We start from the raw sequence: 22925 nt of genomic DNA on the forward strand, positions 1-22925 counted from the left end.
AAAACTGAAATAAGCTGATAAGAGAAATAATGGGACGCGAAGGGGTGAGAGGAAAGAAATAGCTATGTGGTTAATGGGGATGAGAATTCTGAGTACAGAGGAAAGAAATCTTCTTCAAGGAATCTTGCAGCACACGTGAACTTGCTTATAACACATTCAAGGGGTGGGAAATACTATATGAACAACAATTGTGAAGGAACCTGTATATATTCTTATAGAATTGTGATATGTATAAGTTAGTTATATTAGTGTTAGTTTTGTATTTGGGATTGAATGATCCTTCAACCAAGATTGATAACATTAATATATTTTGTTAATGTTGAGGTATATAGATCAATTTTTTGAGCAATTGATAGCTTGGATGGTATTCCTGTTGCAGAAAAAACATGATGACAAAAAGTTTCTTCGTGACAGGCTACATTTAACTTGAGATTCTCAATTGAAATAGAATATGGTAAACCACAATGGACAAGTACACAAAAAAATAGAGAATATATGCAGGTTACATTGACTTTACCATCAAGAGTAGACTTCCTTTGAAAGTGCTTGATGATGCCTTGACATTCTCGCCCCACATTATTCCTTCGCTGAATTGATATAATAGTAGTGACTTGAGCTGGAGTAATGTTAACTTCTTTGTCCATAGCGTTCACCACCTTTGAGATCTTTGAAGAAGTTAAACCCTCCTCATAAAGCATAGAAACAAGAGATTTAGCAACTTTTGAGCGTCGTAATTCATTCTGAGAAGGAAACTTCTTCACCTTTGATGGAGTGTTAATTAATGGGTGATTGTGTGTATCATTGAACTTCTATACTTTCCATACTCCATCCACCAACTTTATCTGTAACATCGCTAAACAATTGGTCCTTGTATCCCTTCGCCTTTTAACTGCTTTATCATTTATTCTCTTGACGCCTTCTTTTGAACACACATATCTCCACCTATATATTTCTTGTGTTTTTGCACTCTTGTTAGAGAACTGCTTACGTATTCCGAACCCCTTACCTTTTGCATAATTATTATAAAAATCATAAGCTTCTCCCAAGGTTCCAAAGACCATACATTAAAAATTAGTCTCACTGAATTCATTGTTATCATCTCCTACAATTTCAAATGCATTATCTTGCACATGATCCCTATCTTCGTCTTCCATAATTTCACATTGATCATTGTCAACAAACTCATCATTGTCTTTCTCCAAATCAACAAACTCAGCATTGTCTTTCTCTAAATCAACAATGTCATCATAAAAAATTAAGCTCTCACTCATGTCAATGTCCTCAATAGCTGTTATTTGGGAGTGATCCATTATAACGAACTCATGTCAAAGTATTCAATAGCTGTTCACAACCTACATTGACAAGAACCAAAAAAACTTAACACCTTCAATTGAAATTAACTTGACATTTAGATAGAAAAGAATTTCCTTGAACTCTATGTTACAACAAGGTTGACATTCAAATAAAATTAGCTTCTCACTGGAATTTTTTTTTATAATCTTAAGAAAAAAAAAGTAAGCATGTTGTCAAATGTTCATTGACAAAAACAATTATACGAAAAAATAATAATTCATAAGCATGTTGTCAAAGGGTCTGTGAAAAGCAATCATGTGCATTATCTTGTTTTTGTGGCTACCATGTTATGGTTTAGCAGATGTATATATTTAACAAAGTCCAGTCATTTCAGCTTAAACCTTTAACAAAAAAAAGAGAGAAACAAACACACCCATACCAAATTAAGCATGCTGTCAAATGGTCTATGAAAAGCTGAAAATAAAAAACAAACTCTTGCCAAAGTTGTAAACTTTAAACCCATCAAAATATCTTAGTATAGCTGGGAGAAAATCCAACATAAAAAAGTGTATTACATAAACTTAACTTCAATACAGGGATAAAAAACAAACCTGCAAGAATTCAAGCACCTAAATATTTGTAGCAGTCGACATTTCCTCCATTAAGTGTTTCAAAGGTCTAAAATAAAAAATAAATAAAAAATAAAAAAATCAGAAAAAGCGAAACTTTGAGAAGCACAACACCTGTAGGTATAATGTGAATCAAGTTCAAAAAAAAAATGTAACAGTAGCGTGTTCATGAAATGGGATTTTGGAATCACCTTTTTATGTTGGCTCTAGTTTTTTTCTTCCATTTTTGTATTTCCTTTGCTATGCTTGCTGTCTTTTCTTGATGAATCTGAATCAGGTGTTTTGGAGAGAAGGAACTTGAAGAAAAACAGAGATGAGAATGGTGGAAAAAGGTGATGAATAACTTACGTGTGGACTGGGAAAGAATAGAGAACGCGGGAAGAGGGGAGACGCACAAAGAGCTGGTGAAAAATTTTCATACCAAAACGCAGCGTTTAATTTAAAATGACCCAGTGTGTGTCATTTAGATTGACACACACTTTCCCCATAAATAATATAATTATGTTGATATTCATAACCCATAGACAATATTTCAAATTATAACTCCTTAAAATTATTAATTATTTTTCGTTGTAACTTACAGGGTATGCATGACAACTATTATGTTCATTGTCACTATTTCTGAAAAGAAACAATTCTTTTCTATTTCTGTGCCTTGGAACAGTTTCTGAGAAAAAATATGTGTTTGATAACATATTATATTTTTATTCTGAGAATGAGAATTGTGTTTGATAACACAATAAATAATATAATAAAAAATAATTCCTATAAGTCTAATTTTTTTTGGATCATCACTTTCCTTTTCATATGGTGTGATAGTGGCGACGGCGGCGGTAGTGGCGGTGGCGTGGTGATGGTAGTGGTGGTGGTGACGGCAGTGGCTGCGGCGATAAAGGTGGTAATGGTGGCGGCATAGTGCTAGTGGTAATAATGGCGATGGTGGTGGCATAGTGGTGATGTGATGGCAGTGATGATTGGTGGCGGTGGCGGTGTTGGTGATAATGATGGTGATAGTAATGGCATGGTGGTGGTGGTTAGTGACGGAGGTGGTGGCATGGTGGCGGTGGCGATGGCATGGTAATGGCATAGTGGTGGTGGTGATGGCTGTGGCTGCGACTGCGACGATGATAGTGGTGGTTGGTGACAGTGGTGGAAGAAGTGGTGTCGTGGTGGTGGTGATAGTGGTGACAGCAGTGGCTGCGATGATGGTGGCGGTGGTTGGCAAAGGTGGTGGTGGTGATGGTGGCGATGGGTGGAGGTGGTGGCGATGGCATCGTCATGGTGGTGATGGTGATGGTAGCGGTGACATCATCGTGGTGGTGGTGGTAGTGACAACGACATTGGTGGTACTTTAACGGCGGCGACGATGGTGGCGGTGGTTGTGTCGGGATGATGATGGTGATGATAATAATGATAGTGGTGGAGAGTGATTGAGATAAATAAGTGTTTGTCATTTTATGCCCGGGAACAAAAAAAAGCAGAAACTTTTTTATTCTTTTTTCTATTCCCCAGCACAAAAATTAATCCGGTTCTCGGGAACAAAAAAATAAATCGGTTTTACGTTTTCTATCCATTTATGTTCACGGGAACTAATTAATAAGAACTTGATTCCGGGAAGGTTGTCATGCACACTCATAATGTATTGAGAGCTTATAAATCAAGACATATACAATGAAATGTGATCATTCTCTCTTCTTGTCCTAATTTTCTCTTTTTTCTATCTATTATCTTTTATTTTACTTGTTTCTATCTCTATTATTCTTACGGTTTTCTATTATTTTATAACATGTTATCACCACGATAGCATCTACCATGTATACTCACGAGATTCAACCTCAAAAGGAAAAAAAATTCATCTAACTCTTTTTCCTTTCCATTATTACAATCTTCCATTTTTTGATTTTTGTGAGATAATGATGGTCATGAAACGCGTTGCTTCCTTTGCGTTTCGCGCTTTGCTCACTTCTTTTTCATTCTTTTCTTCCATCTTGTTGACATCCAAATCAGAAGTGGATTCAGCTCATGGCCACGTGGACACAGTTCATCCAACTAATTGTAGTTAATCTGTTTTACTTGATTAGTTAGTTACAGATTAGTTATTTAATTAGTTAGTTAGTTATTTCCGCGTAAAGCTTTCTTCTCGTGTTTGTATATAAGGAGTAGCTACGTTCCTTTGTAAGTACTTTTTACAGAAATGAGATATTTCAATTCATAAGATGGTATCAGAGCCACTGTCATAGCACGTGACCAAGTGTGGTAATTTCTTCCATTGAACAGTGGAGAAACAAGAATCAAGTCAGAAGGTTGATTTTGAACAGGGTTTGCCATGATTGCAAGAAAGGGAAAAAGAATTGATCAGGGTTTGCCATGATTGCAAGAAAGGGAAAAAGAATGGAAAAATATGGGTTTATTTTTCCCTGCCTCCAACAACCTGAACCTCTCCGGTTACTCTGATTCGGATTGGGCATGCTGCCTAGACAGCAGACGGTCCGTCACGGGTCATTGTGTTTTTCTTGGCACCTCTTTGATCTCGTGGAAATCAAAAAAACAAACTACTGTCTCCCGTTCTTCTTGTGAAGCTGAATACAGGGCTCTAGCTAGCCTCACATGTGAGTTACAATGGGTCACTTATTTGCTGCGTGATCTGCGTATTCCCCCAACACACCCTGCTTCTGTTTACTGTGATAATGCCTCGGCTATTTATCTTGCACACAATCCAACCTTCCATGAGAGAACGAAGCATGTGGAGATTGATTGTCACGTTGTTCGCGAGAAAATTATTACGAAGCTCATTCATCTGCTTCCCGTATCATCATCTGACCAATTAGCCGATATATTTACAAAGGCATTATTTGCCAATCCATTTCATCTCAACCTTTCCAAGTTGGGACTTCAGAATATTTACAGTCCCACTTGCGGGGGGATGTTGACATCCAAATCAGAAGTGGATTCAGCTCATGGCCACGTGGACACAGTTCATCCAACTAATTGTAGTTAATCTGTTTTACTTGATTAGTTAGTTACAGATTAGTTATTTAATTAGTTAGTTAGTTATTTCCGCGTAAAGCTTTCTTCTCGTGTTTGTATATAAGGAGTAGCTACGTTCCTTTGTAAGTACTTTTTACAGAAATGAGATATTTCAATTCATAAGACATCTTCACCAGGAACATTTCTTTTTCGATCTCTTCTTCCACCTTCACCAGGAACATTCATAGTCGAAGCACCATCTCCACATACCATGTTCCTCTATCACAGTCATCGTTGATACGCCACCATTTCCCCGCCGTGCACCAGGACACTACCGTCTAGACCAACGCTATGCTCTCCGAGGTCAAGCCAATCGCCGAGTCCCTTCTCCACGTTGCCGGAAACCTCTGCCATGGTTGATTAGTTTTGGATTTTGACTTAGAGATCTGGGATTCTGGATTTTTGAATTTGACTGGGAGGGATTACTACGATGTTGGGCACTATCACCCTGATGTGGTCGAGGCCATAGTGAACCAAACAAAACTCTGCAAGTTTTTCTTGCTTGACAATTTTTTTTGTTACATCATTTTTCATTCGTGAATAGTTTTTGTTTTCTATAATAGGGTCTACTTTTGTTTAAGGGGAAAATGTGTATTTTTTTAAAGGACACAAACTTAGGCCCTTTTAAGAGAGAGATAGACATAAAGAGGTGTGACTTATACCTTTATTTTTTTATCTTTATTTTTTTAGTAGGACCCACACTTCTTTGTGTCTATCTCTCTCTTCAAATGACTTAAGTTTGTGTCCTTTAAAAGGACACTCACTTTTTCCTTTATAAAAAGAAAGGTTTCTAAATATTTAAAAAGGTTAGGCAACTAAGGTCAAAATCCATTTTAAAAAGCAACGATACCTTTTTTTTTTTTTTTTGGTATGCAAAGCAACGATACCTTTATGTCTTGCTTTTGTCTAGTTTTTGTCTTGCTTCACAACTAATGTATGTTAACTTTTTTGAATTATCATATTTATTTTTCAATTATACCCTTATTTTAAATTTTTATTTATAAATTTTATCATTTACCCTTATAATTTACTCTAATAACAAATTATTTCATCTCACTCCCTTCAAAATCCTAAGAACATCTTTATACATTTATCAAACAATTTTTAACTTTATTTTTTAAGCTCTTTTTTTTAACTTTAACTTAGAAATAACTTTTAGCTTAAAAAATAATATCTCAAACAGGCTCTTAATTGAGCGCATTAGGGTGGGGGAGGATTTGAGTAGCTTATTGTTAATTATCTAACTTATATCCATAGACAAAAAGAAATAAAAGAAAAACATAAGTCATATTTAAGGTTAATTATAAAAATTATAAGAATTGTTACTTAAGTTATGATATGGTAGTTTTACGAGTAAATTACACATTTTCCAATCTTGATTTAGTCATTTTCACTTTTTATATATTATCCAAAATTTTATTTTAGTTTTAATTTGTTGTACTATTTTTGAAGAGCTTGTTTAGCATCATATTGAGGAACCAATATACTCAAAATGAAAATTTCAATAATATAAGAGTTTTGATGATAACAAACAAGCTTGGAAGAGACCTTAAGAGTGATACAACTCACAACAATCAAAAAGAAATCTAAGGAAGAAATTCAACAAGTCAATGGATGCAAAACCATCAAGACTCGTGACCAAGTTCAAAGAAAGATAAAAAATCAAGCTACAATGGAAGTACCTAAGTCCTAGAACCTACAAGTAGTACATCTATAGGACTTAGACTTAAATGTAAAGGTAATTGACTAATATTACATGAATGAGCTCAAAGTATACCTAACTTTATACATGCATTGTCAACGTCTTTAAACACTATAACGATATTTGAAAGTCTCATGAAAAACATTCTTGACATGTTTTATAACTTCAAAACGTTTTTATTAAGTCAAGGATTTACATAAAAAGTAATTGGATGCAAGTTTGAGTGCTTTTGAACTCTTAAAAATTGCATTTTACTTGCTGTCAAGAAAGTATTCGAATACCTGTGCTGAGAACAAAAGTAATCGAATACTTATACAAAAGTAATCAAATACTTATAGAGAAGTATTCGAATACTTTTCTGAAAATAAAAGTATTCGATTACTTATCGAAAAATATTCAAATACTTACTGGATAGTAAGCATTCTAACAGCTATAAATGACTAGTTTTGATCCGACACTTATAAATACTCATTTGTTACGCCTTAAATCACTTGAAGTTACTATTTTATTGAATATACAATCATTATTGATCATTCTTCTTGAATCAAACACATCATCTACTCATTCTTACATATCTTGATCAATAATCATAAATCCTATTTGAGCTCTTTTCTTGTGATATCCATCAATACCTATAAGCTTCAATTTTGTTCAATCTGTACTTTAAAAGTACTTATTTATTTAAACACTCACCATTTGATTTCTTGAATAGAAAGGGAAGTGAACCCTTTGTGTTTAAAAGGTTACCAAAGCCCCAAGCAAAAGGAAAGCAACAACAAAGCATTCCATTCTGATATTAATTTACACATTTAAAAATCTACACAAGGCAGAATTATATTTTCATGTGTTTTGTGATTATCCGTTGGTAATTTGATCCTTTTTTTTATTTTTTACATGTTGTGCATTTAGTAATTAGGACTAAGATAATAATAGTTATTCATCATGTAGCGTGATTTATGTCGTTGCATGATATTACATTTTCTACATTTTGTTACATTAGGAATAAGCTAGTTATATAGTAACTATTGTGTGGTTTATGGTTGAATTTTGGTTTATAATTAAATTTTGCATTCAATAGTTCTAGGTAATTAGGAGTTTGAATTGTGTTGTTAGCATTACTTTGCGGACAAAGATAAAAGCTTGATTATCCATGTTTCCTTTTGATTATGCAAAAAATGCTCTCTATCTTGTTGACTCAATTTTCTATTTTTAGCTATTTTAATGAAAATTGAACAATGCTTTCTTTTGCCTTGCATATACAATGCATGGCTCAAAAGGTGAGGAGCAAGGTGCTAATAATAAAGGTGAAGAAGACCAGAAGAAATAAAAAGAGTTAACTATATAGATTGCCGAAAAAGCACAAATGACAGAAGGCATCTATGTTGCAACCTTGAAGAATCACCTTTATGGAAAAAGACATCCCACCCAAGGAATTGGAATGAAAAATTGATGCACCCAATGGAAGAATCAATATGCAACATTCAAGGATAAAAATCAAGATATAGTTGTGTGTTTTTCCCACGTGACTATTCTTAGCCCAGTCCATTTAATAAAGCTATATACACATGTACTTTAAGCAATTAGTAATTTAATTCCAGATTTCCAAGAGATAAATACAATCTGAAATAGTCAAAACCTTACCTATATCATTGTATCTAAGGTTTTTATTTTTATTTTTTAGGGAAACAAAAAATAATATGTTCTTGTGGAATCAATATTGATTGTTATTTTTCTAAAAAAATAAAAATAAAAATCTAGTCCACGCGTTTGATTTTGAGATTTTTCTTTATTTTTTAATTTATAACCTAGGTTTAGAATGCTATTTTGAATGTCGTAGCATGGGCCCAAATTGGGGGGCTGAGTCCATAGCTAACACTGTAGATATACTTACCGTAACAAGTAAAGCTTTTTATTAGTAGGCCCATTTACTTTATTAGGGCTACCGATCGACAGTATGTTGAACTCCGGAGAGTAGAATACTGGCTTTTTTGATCCTTATAACCCTTTACTAATAAATAATTACTAAATTGACCTTCATTATAAACTATTTCAAAAATTTAACCCCCCTCAAAAACATAACACCAATCTGCCTCTGTTTGACTGTTGACCACTAAACCTACCCGGGTACACCCCTCCCTACCCGGGTATTTTTTGAAATTTTTTGTATACCCGGGTAGGGAGGAGTGTACCCGGGTATTGTTCTTGATTGCTTGAATTATTTACCCGGGTAGGGATGAGTGTACCCGGATAAATGTTCTTTATTTTAGTGATTAGTGATTCATTACTTAATTACTTGCCACACGTTCTATGTTTCTCGTTCTTTATGGTTTCCATGAACAGCGTTAGTGTTCATTTCTTTACTTTTTTTTTTTTTTACTAAGCATCTACCTAATTAACTTATCTAAAAATGCTTTCGAGGAACTGCAGGCATTGGCACAATACGTGTTTGAATCATTGTGGGTTAATAAGAAGAAGATTTACCCGGGTACACTCATCTTTACCCGGGTAAATAATTCAAAAAATCAAGAACAATACCCGGATACACCCCTCCCTACCCGGGTATACAAAAAATTTCAAAAAATACCCGGGTAGGGAGGGGTGTACCCGGGTAGGCTTGGTGGTCAACGGTCAAACAAGGGCAGATTGGTGTTTTGTTTTTTAAGGGGGTTAAATTTTTGAAATAGTTTATAATGAAGGTCAATTTGATAATTAATTATTAGTAAAGGGTTATAAGGGTTAAAAAGCCGTAGAATACTACTTGTTATGCCTACCAACTTAGTATTATTGTATGTCTCTAACTTTTCAAGTACAATATTTATTGTGTTTTGAAAAACAAGACGAAACACGACGACGGAATGTTCTTGAAAATGAAAAGGAATGAAAATAATAAATATGACGGTTTCGTAATCAAATATCTAATAATTGGGATTGGATTCTGGTGAAAAAATAATTATGTTATTTGTTCACAATCATTTATTGATAATCAGTCAAGAGAGAAAAAAAAATATAATATAATTTTCAAATAATATTTGTGATCAAATAACATTATCACATGACAGCTTTTTTATATTAGAGAATCCAAATCCCTAATAATTGGTTTAATAATTATTTTATGATAGCAAAAATATGTCTTTTATCTACAATTTAATATTTTATGTAAAAATTTTGAACTTTAAATATTTATTTAATTGGCTATCTTTTTTGCCCTATATACAGTGACGGAGTCACGTTAGGACAGGATGAAGTCTTAATCCACACTAATTTTTGAAAATTAGCCAAGTTTTAAACGTGGCTAAATCACCGTAGCTAATTTGTACTTAACTAGGTTTGGCACAGGTTCATGCGATAAATGTTTTTTACTTACACATACCAGAAAGAAAGGTAGATGAAAACGAAATTTGATGTATAGACCTTACAATAAATTAGTTCACGCTTTCGTATCTATAAATTAAATTCAATCATGTTTCTTTTATAATTTCTCACCCGTAAATGAATGCTAAATCCATGACTGTTTACATGTACAACTAAGAATCGGATTATACAAACCAGATGAGGTTGAATGGTTGGTAATTTGGGTCTCCTTGCATAGTGTGCTCTGTATCTGTTTGAAAGATGCAGGTGACAACGATTGAACAAAGTGGGATTGTGTACGTACTAGACACTTTACATTCAAGTCAGAAAGTGATAAAAGAACGGAGAATATGAAAGGAATCGCTTGTGTACCCTGTAATTCATGATATACAGCATTATGCGTGTGCGGGGAATCTGGGATAGGAGGATACCTCAGGATTCTCCCACCATAGATTCTTGCACTATAATTCTTTAACAAGCACGAGAAACTAATTAGACCCATATTATGATCCAAAACATATAGTATACACACATTATATGCAAATAATATTCTTTTCCCTTTATTTGAACTGTTCAATTCATTTTCTTTACAAAAGGGTTGTACATACATTATTATTAGCTATCATTATAAATGTAGCAGATTTTTAAGTCACATAGTAATTTTGATTTTATTTTTATATTAATTTTAATGAAAATTAGAGAGAAGAAGTAAGCTAATAATTAGTCATGCCTAACTCATAGGTTGCTCAAGTTTGATGAGTAAGGCTGAAATCTTATATTAAGAAAAATGTTCTTTAATTTTATATATTTTAGATTAATATGTAGAGAGAGAGAGAGAGAGGGAGAAATTCATTTCCAAATTTGTGAATTGAATCAATGTTCGTGTAACTTCTTATTGTTCTATCTCTTTTAATGATTTATAACTAGCATTGTTCTAATGTAGGACAACTATCCATGTAGAGAAAATTCCGATGTCTTTTCACCCAACACAAAAATAAGTATCCATGCAAAAACATGTGATGAAATAATGCATTATTTTCTGATTCCACCCTAAGCCCGCACATATAATATTCCTTTCATTAGAATAACCTGATAAACGTTTGCCACAAAAAAGTAGAGCAAGCTGATTCCTAGTATTATTAGGACAGAACCCAAAGTTGTGCATCATAAACTGGAAAGAAACATTCGGTTTCAGTCACGAAAGGTGCAAGTAGTTCCCCTGGGAAGTAGGAAATGTCAGCCAAAGAGAGTTCCGTCCAAGAATATGCACTTATGGGATCTGTATATGTATCCATAAAATTAGCAAAGTCATCCATAACCAAATTCCCGTTACCGTCTGGTGCAGGCTCCTCTATAGTGCAAAAAATATCACTCAATGATGGAGAGGCATCAGGGGTTTGAGTCTGAGAAGTAGTTGGAGAAGTGTTTTGGAAAGGATCAACAATTTCTACCGAGTCCTTCTCTTGAATGGATTCAACTTGGGAGTGATGCTTTGACTTGGATGTTTCAGCTTTTTCATTTGATACTGAACTATTTTGAAAGCGCTTCTTAAGATGGGCATGCCAGTGATTTTTTATCTCGTTGTCTGATCTTCCGGGTAAGTTAGAGGCAATCATAGACCACCTACAAGTGAAGGTAATTGCATTTAATTAGTTATGGTTTCTTCACAGTTCGTGCAATGTTATACGATTCATAACTAGCAAGAAATTACATTTAACGGAGAAGCAATCAATGTTGTGATGAATTGATATGATTAATTACATAAAATCATGTGATCAAATGTAACTTTAGAGAACATTGTTGCTCGATCTCCAAAAAAAAAAAGAGAACATTGTTGCTCAGGAACGAAGTGTAGGGTATGATGTAACAATTCTGGTACACAAATTTACCGAGTCTCATTTCCTATGTGACAAGTATAATTTAACGTTTAATCATTAAGATAAACTAGAAACATATTATTAGAGAATTTTTTGTTTTCAAGAAGAAGCAATTGGGGTGTGTTGTGTTATACCTATTTCCAAACCTTGCGTGCAGTTTGACAATAGTCTCTTCTTCTTCATGAGTGTAGTTCCCTCTTTTGATGCCTGGCCTTAAATAATTCATCCACCTCAATCTGCAGCTTTTTCCACACCTTGCAAGACCTGAAACAATATCACGCAATTATATTGTGTGTAATTGAGTTCCTCTTTTTGACCATATATAGATGGCTATTATAATGATGGATTGATCATGCATGGAGAATAGAGCAGTGTTCTTAAATTCCTTCACAGTTTAATAGGTAGCTTTCTTAGTTAACTTATGTATATGCCACATACACTACAAGCCAAATGATCACCTGCAAACTTGGGAAGTTGGCGCCAATTCCAGTGGCCAAACCTAGTAACATGAGCAATCAACTTTTTGTCTTCTTCGGGTGCCCATGTTCCTTTCTTCAGTCCACTTTTGTCGCAGCAAGGGGTTCTCACCATCTTTGATTTCTACTCTCTTTTCCAACTCTATAGAGAAAGAGAGAGAGAGAGAGAGGAGTATATATGTTGAAATTGTGAGCAGCAAGACATTTTCCCAAGTTATATAACTGAGGGGGAGAGGGATTAAACAATTGCAAAAGAGTTGACACGAGCAATTTTAGTCTTCCAGCGGAAAACTAGAAGCTCTCTTCCCACTTAGTACCCAACCACTCAGTTGAATTTTCCCACTCGGCCACTCGTCAAAGTTGAATCAAAGTTGCCGCGTTCTCCAATAAAATTACTTGCCGTATCTCTATCTGGATACCGTGCACCATATTCAATTTTAAAATAATAGTAATGTGAATAATATCAAATTTCGTGATCATACGCATCATCATATATATACTCGTACCACATTCTCATTCTCATTACCTATCTTCTTCCCTGTAACCTGAAAACAAAAAACAAAAATTTATTATTTTGCTGCCTTGTATAACTTTACATCAATCTATCACTCTTTCCAAACTATATAGCAATCTGTTTCTATTTGACTAATGTTTTATCAACACTATTTGATCAATTTGCACATTTACAAGTGTTGGGATAGATTGGTGTATAATTTGAGAAGATAGACAAATTTATATATAATTTGAGAAGGGGTAGCATGATAAAAAAAGTTAAAATAGGAACAAAACGGTTAATCAACTATAATATATATGTTAAGACTTAGGACTATATTATGTATACCTGAAAATTGAAATAAAAATTAGTGTACAACTTACCAAGAAAAAATATGGAAAGAGGGAGACCATTCATTCAAAAGTCCTCCACCCCCCCTAATATTTGTCTCGTAGTTTTGTAAATTTAACTATTTTCTCTCACCATAGAGGGTTAGAACTCTCGAAACATTAAATTTTGTTCCAATTCTAAAGAAATTCTTTCACTATTTTAATGTTTTTTCAAATCTTGATTTAAAAAATATATGAATACATTTTATATGGAGTCTTCTTGAAATTAATTAAAGTCTATGTATTTTATAAGCTCTGACTAATTAAGTTATACAAGTAAGGTGTGAAAAACATTTTCGCTTATTGAAAAAACGATCCGATTTCCATCTAAATCAGAGGACGGTGAGCCTATTCTAGCCTAACCAATAGGAAAAAGAAGACAAAAATTTAAGAATATTGCTTGGGAGAAATCTATTCACCCTGCTCTTATTACCTGGATCTATAAGGTTTTGTGCTGGGATGCATACTCTAAAACTTGATTTTTATTTGTTGTCAATCAGTTCTTGGGTGAGTGTTAGTTTTTAAACTTAGCTTCAATTTAAAAAATTCTTAGAAGCGTGGATAATTTATAAATTCATTACCCCAAGAGCTCTTTTCTAGGGTTTCAAACATGAAAATTTGATTATTTTTTATTTTTTTATTTTTAGAATGGGGCGGTAAGAACCGAACTTTAAATCCTTTTTATATCAAGTAAAAAATCAATTCAATTCAAAAACTTAAATCATCCATATTAATTGATAATGAGAGGATCCATGAATCTAATATTAAAATTTTGGGTTGACAGAGACATGAAATTGAGTCCATTTGTTGCTGGACCCAACAGCTGTGTCTAAGTCGTTTTTTATTAGAGACTAGCTAGGTGTTTGGTGAGAAACGGATTGAATACTTAGGTTTTCAGAACTCAAAAAGGATTTTGTTGAGGGGAGCATACTAATTTTTTATTTTTTATTTTGGGGTTGTCTTATACTTAAATTCAACTTTTTATTTAAAGAATGGAGACAACGATAATTGAACTCTAAATCCAATTGATCATAAGCTTTGATGACAAGTCACAATTCACGTGTCTTGTAACTAAATAACTCTCCAAAACATTTAAGCCGTTCGATTAAGGTATACAAATAATTTTATTATATCTATTTGCACTTTTAATGCGTTTATAGAATATTAAAATAAGCAAGTAAAAGCATTGTTATTTTGCCTAAATATGCCGATAGCTTAGTCTTACAATTTTTCACCAAAATATTTCTTTCCAAACTCAAGTGTGTGACCTGCTCAATTATATGATTATATGAATACTATAATTTACAACATTAATTACTTAATATTTGATTTGGTGCCATATGCATGCCTAAAAGCAGTCGGTCTCCTTTACATTAAAATAACTTTCAACTAAAAGCGAACTTAGTTATTTTAATTATAAATATTTCTAGGGGTTTGCATTTATCATTTAACATGACACACCAAAGTTTTCTACACACACAACATTTTATGGGACCCACACTTTTTGAAACAAAAAAAAAAAAAAAACTACGGCATGCAAAACGAATCTCTATAACATTACACAATCATTTTTCTTACAACATAACTCTTATAAAACCCATATTTCTAATCTCAAAATAAAACTAATAAAATATACTAAAACTATATTGTGCATGTTTAATAATTTTGAATGCCTGTTTTTAATAGCTAATAATCCAATCTTAGAAAACGGGCCAATTGAGCACGACTTATTGTACGTTAGCCTTAATTAATTGTGTCAAGCCGAATAAGATCCTAAAAAAAACGAGTTGGGGTTTTAGGAACTTGACCTAACTTAGGGGATTAGTGTATTAAACAGGATACTACATTTTTTTTCTTATTAAGAGAGTTATTGATAACAATATTTTTTCTCTAAATTAAATCAAAACTAAACATGCACTTATTTCACCAAAAATAAAAAATATGATTTTTTTTAATCTGCAAATTGAAATATGATTTTAGACAATAAATAATTATATGAAAAAACAAATGATTGATAATAAGTTAGGCTAATGTAGAATACCAAAGAATCGGCTTAGCGACAGCCAAACACGTAATGTAAAGACAATTCACAATTACATCTACAAGTTCAAATATGCTTATATCCATTGTTGTCAAAAACTAGTGTAAAAACATAAAAAGTTACGTTTTTACTAAAGTGATGCGTGTTAAAATGTAAATAAAAATGGTCCTTGATAAAAACTGGTAAAAACGCCGTGTAAGAGCGTAAAAACTTATGTTTTTACTTGAAACGAAAAAAATTAAAAAAAAAAGATATAGAAAAAATAAATTAAAAAAAAACCCAATTTTTTCGTTTTCCCCAAATCATATGCATAGTATCTTGATATCTTTTTGTTTGGATATATGTCTTTTATAATTATGTCTTATAAAGCTGCAATTCTATTATAAATTATGCTATGAGAATCGTTTTGTGTTTTTGGATCATTGTGTGCATTGAAAGAAGTGAAATTATATCCTAATGAGCGATGATCTAAAATCTGCAGAGTATATTAAACAGTTAGAGCATATTGGTTATATATTATTTGTTAGTTATCACTGTTTATAGTTTTGATACTTGGTTATCAAAACTAATTTTCCTTTTTAGATAGATAAGTGGCTCAACACACATATTCATTATGTAATATTTTTTTACATGCATATATATAATTTTGTATCTGAACCTTAAGTAGTAGAAAGTAGAAACTTTACGTTTCGTGTCATTTCTACGTTTTACGTTTCTACGTAGAACCCGAGTTTGACAACATTGCTTATATCAATTACTTAAAATCAAATTACATGCAATATTCTTGTGCATTTTTAATCTTAGCATAAATAAATTGCCTTTAACTTGACTAATAGAGAGGATTAATTAAAGTACAAAAAACCTGGCCAGTTAATAGGCCCATTAAACTTATATATAATGCTTTTTTTATTTTATTAATTTTTTTTTAAACTTATTCGAGTTGGCTTGACTCACAAGATATGCATATCAAGCTTTTTTTACCCGTATTTAGATAAACCAAGGTTTGAAAAAACCATAGTCACGCGCATAATAAGCCCATTTTCTCTGACTTACATAAACTATCCAACATAGACTGGATACTAAAAACTTATTTTCGATTTTATATAAGAATCCAGTTAGAGATTTTTTATGGACAACGAAATAAAAATTAAGATAATGAAATAAAAATTAAGATAATGAAATAAAAATAATAAAAATAATTTTCCACAATAATAATAATAATAATAATGGAAAAATATTTGCCCTTCTAAATGATTTTCATTTTAGTTAAAAAATAACAATCAATAACACAATTAAAAAACAAAACTAATAATAATAATAACAATAACTTTTTTTTGACGTCCTGTGGCCTGTGCCATATATTTATCCGCCACTTGCATTCTTTTATCCTGTCAGGAACACACACACACAAAAACATATGTATATGGTAGTTGTGGAAAGAAGTTTATTTTATTTCCTTCATTCTTCCAGTCATTAATTTGCATGCTCGCTTTGTCTGTTTCATCCACAATAAAACTGTTTTTTTTCGTCCAGTGCTATCCTCCACTTGCATTCTTTTAACCATACATTTGATTATTTATGGCTAAGAATAATTAGTTGCTTTGAAAGTCCAAATAATGTGACGACGATGGTTGTGTGTACTACATCATCAACTGTCAATTCATTCAATTTGGATACAAAAACGAACACAACCATAAATTATGTTTAGCTCGATGCAGGAACCGGATATATGACAGCCCACAAACTTGGAACATATTCATACAGTTACATACATTCTCGAATTTAAGTGATTCTTATAGTTATTTGACCAATACAAGAAGTAGCAACTTGTACGCGGTGAATGCATTTTATTTTATTTTATTTGTGAAGCACATTTAGGTATCAAATATTTTGCATCTAATATTGGACCAGAAATGAAAAACATGAAACACGGAGATGAAATTAGTTTGACCCTCATACTCAATCAATTGAAAATTTACTCAACTACATATTAATTTTAACACATGTTTAGTTTCTCTTAATTTTTACTTAAAAAAATAACTTCTCAACTAAAACTTCTATCCACATCATTACCATTTTTTAAGCATAAAATAAGGTAATCAAAATATGTTATAGTCTTTATATAACCGATACAGGACTAAATAATTGATGGGGGAAAAATAGAGAAAATAGTATTATTATTAAATAATAATTGCAAGATATATTCGTTAACGTAACCCTATTTCTCATATTTTATAAGGGTTCGCTATCTACGTTGAGCCCAAAACGATATTATTTTGGGACAAAAATTAAGGTATTTTTATAATTATAATTTATTTCAAAGTTATAATAGTCTTTCTTATTATAATTTTTTAACTTAAAACGACGTCGTAGTTTTGAGACTGAATGTAGATAACTTATTTATGTTTACTGTATTCATTTTATAATTGCATTTTTTATTTACGTCAATTATAGAAAAGCTAGTGATAATTTAGCAAATGATATATGGATTGATTACAGTGCGCTCTCAATTCAAATATAAAAGTATCATTATAAAAGCTAGTAATAATTACTTGCTGAGTCCTCCAGAATCAAACAGTAAGAAAAAATGCATTCTCAGGCTAAATTATTATTTTTTTTTTTAATTTTTTTTAAGCGGAAGGGGTGGGGTAATTTCTTTAAAAATTTACGTTTACTTCAGCAGAAAATTATGGATCAATCATTAAATATGCTGCATATTTGATGTCATGAATCGTAAGTTGGATATGCTCCAACAGTTTTTCAAATTTATAAGATTTAATGTAATGGGCTGGACGTGAGCAATAACAATGGGCTGCTTTCTTGGTGGGTGGGACGTGAGAAATGAACAACGGGCTGCTTTCTTTGAAGACTAATGATATTTGTATATATCGACTTTATTCTCAATTGCTAGCTCTACGGTAAACTCAATTGCATCATTTAAAAAATATTGCAGGGGAACTAATATAATGTAGCAACGTGTAATGTGTTGCTCAATGGACTCCACAAGAGTCTAGGGCTTGTGAATGTAAAATCAAGACAAGGGTCATTTTTCTTCTCTGAAAAATTGTGGGTTGGACCTCATCTGTTTTTTTTTCTCGGCCCCTTTTGTTTTGTCTAGGTTTTTTTTTTACGGCTACAATTCTTTTGTCTACTTTAAAGTCTCCTTTTTAAAAAATTAATGCGGACTGTTGTCATATTTATAGTAGTGGGTTTAGTGTCTCGAGAATCCAAGCCAAGCTAACATCACGTCCAATATGGCTTCTAAGAAGGGATTGAAGGCCCCAAATGTTTTTATGTCATAGGTCATGGCATGGGTGTGCTATATCATTATTGGGCCGTAAGAACTTATCTTGATTCATTCAGATGATTTAGCTAACTATCTAATTGATATTTTGGAAGAAATAAGTGTAAACTAATCCATCAAAATATACTAAATACAAATTCAAAAAAATTTACGTAAATATATCAAAACACAATTCTAAATTCTAAATTAATCATTAATGGGTTCGAAGTTCATACAAATGTTTGGACTGCAATCTGGATTTTCTTTTTAAGCCCAAATTTGAAATTAGATTCAAGTGTTGTTGGTTAATTATTTTTGGGCTAGAATGGGTGTGTTTTTATAGAGGTCCAACTCACCAACCCAGCATGTTGTGCTATAGCTGGACATATGAACCCAAGGAGTATTACGATCAAACACGGGATTTTCCAATTATCATGGCATACGATTTTGAATACAATATTTTTAACTAAACGTATCACTAAGTTTGGATTATATAGCGAATTTGAGTTTGATTAGTTCAGCTATTCTCTTATACCATAAATGGATGTTTAATTGATTTTTATATATATATACACCAACACCAACATAAAAAAATTAATTGTGAAAAAATTTATTTATTGAGAGGTTTACCCTTTGTAAAATCAAAATTTCCTTTTACAATTGTAAAACAATTAAGCTTGAAGAATACTATTGAAACCAACAAATTAATAACCTAATTTGTTAAGTAAATAAATATGGCAAGTAGTAAGATCTGAATCAAGTCAATTTTAATAAAAGATTGAAAGCTATAAACTACGTGCGACCCTTTGGTGTCTTAATAATCCTAATGTAGAGATTATTGTTCCGGTTTATATTTTACAATATCTTCTATCTTATTTCTATTATTTATTCACATTACAAATAGTCGTGTCTAGTGCCTAATTTAAGCATTAGGCTTGCACTACCATATCTTTAATTTAATTTAATTTTTTTTAGATTTCTCCATCAATATTCCGGTCAAGTAGAACCACAAGAACGACAAAGTTATCCTTACCAAATTTCTAACACAATTCCATACCCAGAATTTGAACTCTAGAACAACCTCATAATAATTGATCTACTTGCTTGGTGGTGCAGTACCCTATTTTTATCATATTCATTATTTAGTCAATTGCAAAACTGAATTGATATCCAATTTAATCACTTATAAGAAATGATTTAATTATTTATTTATTCAACTAAGTTTATCATATTTTATATCACATCAGATAATATCTGTAACACTCCGTCTGCAGCCGGTTAATTAACACTCATATGATAATAAGCGCATCATATTTTATAAATTAAATGCGGAAGCTAACTGCTCAACTTTTTCTTTTTTCCTTATGTATTACAATTTTTATCGCTTCTTTGGTCAAAATAAAACGAGCAATATTTTGTCTGTATTTCGGACCACGGGGGATAATTTTCACTATGATAATTTCAACCTGATTGACAGTTTAATATAATCCAGACATAAATCTTATTACCCAGCCATCCATAGCATAGGTTATCCCATACATACAAGTCTCCAATAATGTCCATAATGTTACTTAGATAATTACATCAAATTCACAAAAGAGATGCAATTAAATAAGTAACATAGACCTGAGTATACATCACTAACAACACATATGCAACTATCAACATGGCATAGACATCTCTTATGCTTATCAAAAGAATACATGGCATGTACATCTCAAAAGAATAACATCATGTCATGTACAAAATGAAATGTCATTCAAAATATGACTATCAGGTCATATAGTATCTCTCCTCCAGCCTCTTGTCGCGCGATGCCTCAACACCATCAGCTACTGTACTTGAAATGGTAATCCTCATAACGCGGGGTGCGATGATAATCTCAACAAACTAGGGGTCCTTGGAGAGTTCCTCCACCCCCAAGTTCACTTCGGGCATAATATCACAGTATAAAAGCATATATGCATCAGAATATGTATATCAATGAATGTGTGCAATAATAAATCATACTCCCAGAGAATATAACAAGTATGCAGCATTATGATGAATCCAAAAAGAGATCCACTCGAGATTTAATTGGAAAGATCTTGAATGATTTTTTTTTAAGATAAATCTTCATTAGATTTAAAAATTGTCATAAATCAGGTGACGCCTAAAGGTTGGGTATTTCTATAGCCAAGACCCTAATTTCGGCAACAATTAAGTTCATTTTATGAGTACATGGTTTGAAGGATATTTCTAAACCCTTAGAAAATAGTCCCGATATTGCCCCTATTCGACAGGTAAGGATCCAGCTTCATGAGTTTGATGAAAGGGTCAAAGAAGTCACAATATGGTAATTCATGTCACCGGTAACAATCTCAACAAAAAATCAGTGACTGTTAAGCATGAGCCTGACAATAACATTTCTGAAGTCCCTTCTAGTCCTATGGCTTTCAAAGGCTCGGGTGTAGAGCCCAAAATGTGAGTGAGGTTAGTGAGTGTGTAGTGTATGCTAGGAGCATACAAACATGTACATCCTAGAATAGCCAAAACCCCAAAGTTGCAAAATAAAGATAGAGCAGAATATGTACAAGGCAATAGTCGCCTACTCTAGGGTTAAGATAAGACATGATATATATCTATTATTGGTGCTATATACAAGGAAAACATGACAAACACAGATGTACAAAAAAAATGTGTAACAAAAATATTTACACAAATTGTATAAAATAATGCAACAAAAGGTGGGTGAAACAAATAAATACGAATTTATAAATAACTTGCACAATCAACAAAATAGGCTTGACTCTGAATGTCCCAAATGGAGTCGCCAGTTGTCGGAATCGAATCGCGACGTGACAATGAAAAATTGAAAATTAAACACCAAGGTTTATTTTGGAAAATATTGGAAAAACCTTTTTCGTTTAAGAAATCTGGTCTATGAAAACAAAAACGGATTCAAGAGTCGATTACGAGTAAGGAATGTCTTAGCGCCCTACAACGTCCATTTTTTAAAACGGTTACCTTAAATTAATTTTGCAAATTATTGATAAAATTTTAAACATTTATTGTATCCTAAAAAATTAAGTAAGATTGATTATTGAAAAAGAAAAGTAATTTTTGAAAATTTATTTTTGGGCTTGACGGGAAGGGTCCTACTCCGACATATCCCTCGATGCACTAGAAAACTCGAAGCTACGTCATTCTGTAGAAAATATCTGTGTGTTGATTAATTTTAATTTTTGAAAGAGGTCATTTATTTTTTGAAAACAAAAACGGATTCAAGAATCGATTACGAGTAGGGAAGGTCTTAGCGCCCTGCAACGTCCATTTTTAAAACGGTTACCTTAAATTAATTTTGTAAATTATTGATAAAATTTTAAACATTTATGTTATCCTAAAAAATTAAGTAAGATTGATTATTGAAAAAGAAAAGTAATTTTTGAAAATTTATTTTTGGGCTTGACGGGAAGGGTCCTGCTCCGACATATCCCTCGATGCACTAGAAAAATTCGAAGCTACGTCGTTCTGTAGAAAATATCTGTGTGTTGGTTAATTTTAATTTTTGAAAGAAGTCATTTATTTTTTGAAAATGAATCCATCATTGCGTAGGGCTTAAGATAACATAGCTATACGTAAGCTCCAACGAAGTTTATAACACTTGAGGATGGTGAGCCACATAAAAATGTTGTACATCGATGCTAGGATGTTGAATAAAATTCATTAAATATATAGAAGAATAATTTTGATTTTAAAATTTTGAGAGAAAATAATTTTATTTGAAAACGAATCCACATTTGTAAAAAGTTTAAGATAGTATACCTATACGAAAACCCATATGATATATATAATGCTTGAGAATGGAGAACCTTACAACAACATCATCAATCATTGTGTGGATTAAAAGGAAAAAAATTTATTTTTGAACTTATTATTATTTTATTTTTTTTGGAAGATGTTTAAGCAAATCACACTATAAATACATAAATTATATCAGGAAGACAAGTAAGAGAATAATAACAGCACAAATCATTATTACTTATATTTTCAGCTTTTTGTAATTTTTTTTCTTTTATTTAATTCTATCCTACTTAAATATTTTAATATTTTTCTCTTTTAAATTTTAGGAATTTCATATTTTAATATCACTAGACTACTCCTAAACTAATACAAAAGAGAGACAATCACGATTCTCCTTCTTTTAATTTTTGAATTTTACATTTTTATTAATTTATCTTTATTATTAACACATTTCAAAAGTTCTTTTTTTATTAAAAAAAAGGGTTTGATGTTTGTCATTTTAAATGACATAAGTTATGTCATTTTAGGAGAGAGATAGACACAGAAAAACAGAAATTATGGGAGAGAGAAAGTGAGTGGTT

The 22925-nt window shown here is 32.1% G+C and overlaps 1 protein-coding gene across 1 annotated transcript; it reads right to left on the reverse strand.

Annotated features, from left to right (window-relative positions):
• Positions 1 to 11141: 11141 nt before the first annotated feature.
• Positions 11142 to 12470, reverse strand: LOC133301167 (transcription factor MYB4-like). Its single transcript, XM_061500792.1, has 3 exons — positions 12338 to 12470; positions 12014 to 12143; positions 11142 to 11625 (listed from the first exon to the last, which is right to left on the reverse strand). Exons 1-3 carry the CDS (start codon positions 12468 to 12470, stop codon positions 11142 to 11144), a joined length of 747 nt encoding a protein of 248 aa, XP_061356776.1.
• Between the last annotated feature and the right edge of the window lie 10455 nt (positions 12471 to 22925).

The sequence above is a fragment of the Gastrolobium bilobum genome, unplaced genomic scaffold, assembly GCF_033153095.1.
Source record: "Gastrolobium bilobum isolate Gb01-03AN ecotype WA unplaced genomic scaffold, APGP_CSIRO_Gbil_v1 utg4610, whole genome shotgun sequence".
NCBI lineage: Eukaryota > Viridiplantae > Streptophyta > Magnoliopsida > Fabales > Fabaceae > Gastrolobium > Gastrolobium bilobum.

Coding starts and splice junctions, on each gene's coding strand:
- LOC133301167 (XM_061500792.1), bottom strand. CDS start 12,470: ATGGTGAGAACCCCTTGCTGCGACAAAAGTGGACTGAAGAAAGGAACA. Junction 12,144..12,337: donor CCAACTTCCCAAGTTTGCAG/GTGATCATTTGG, acceptor ATATTGTTTCAG/GTCTTGCAAGGTGTGGAAAA. Junction 11,626..12,013: donor CACGCAAGGTTTGGAAATAG/GTATAACACAAC, acceptor CTTCACTTGTAG/GTGGTCTATGATTGCCTCTA.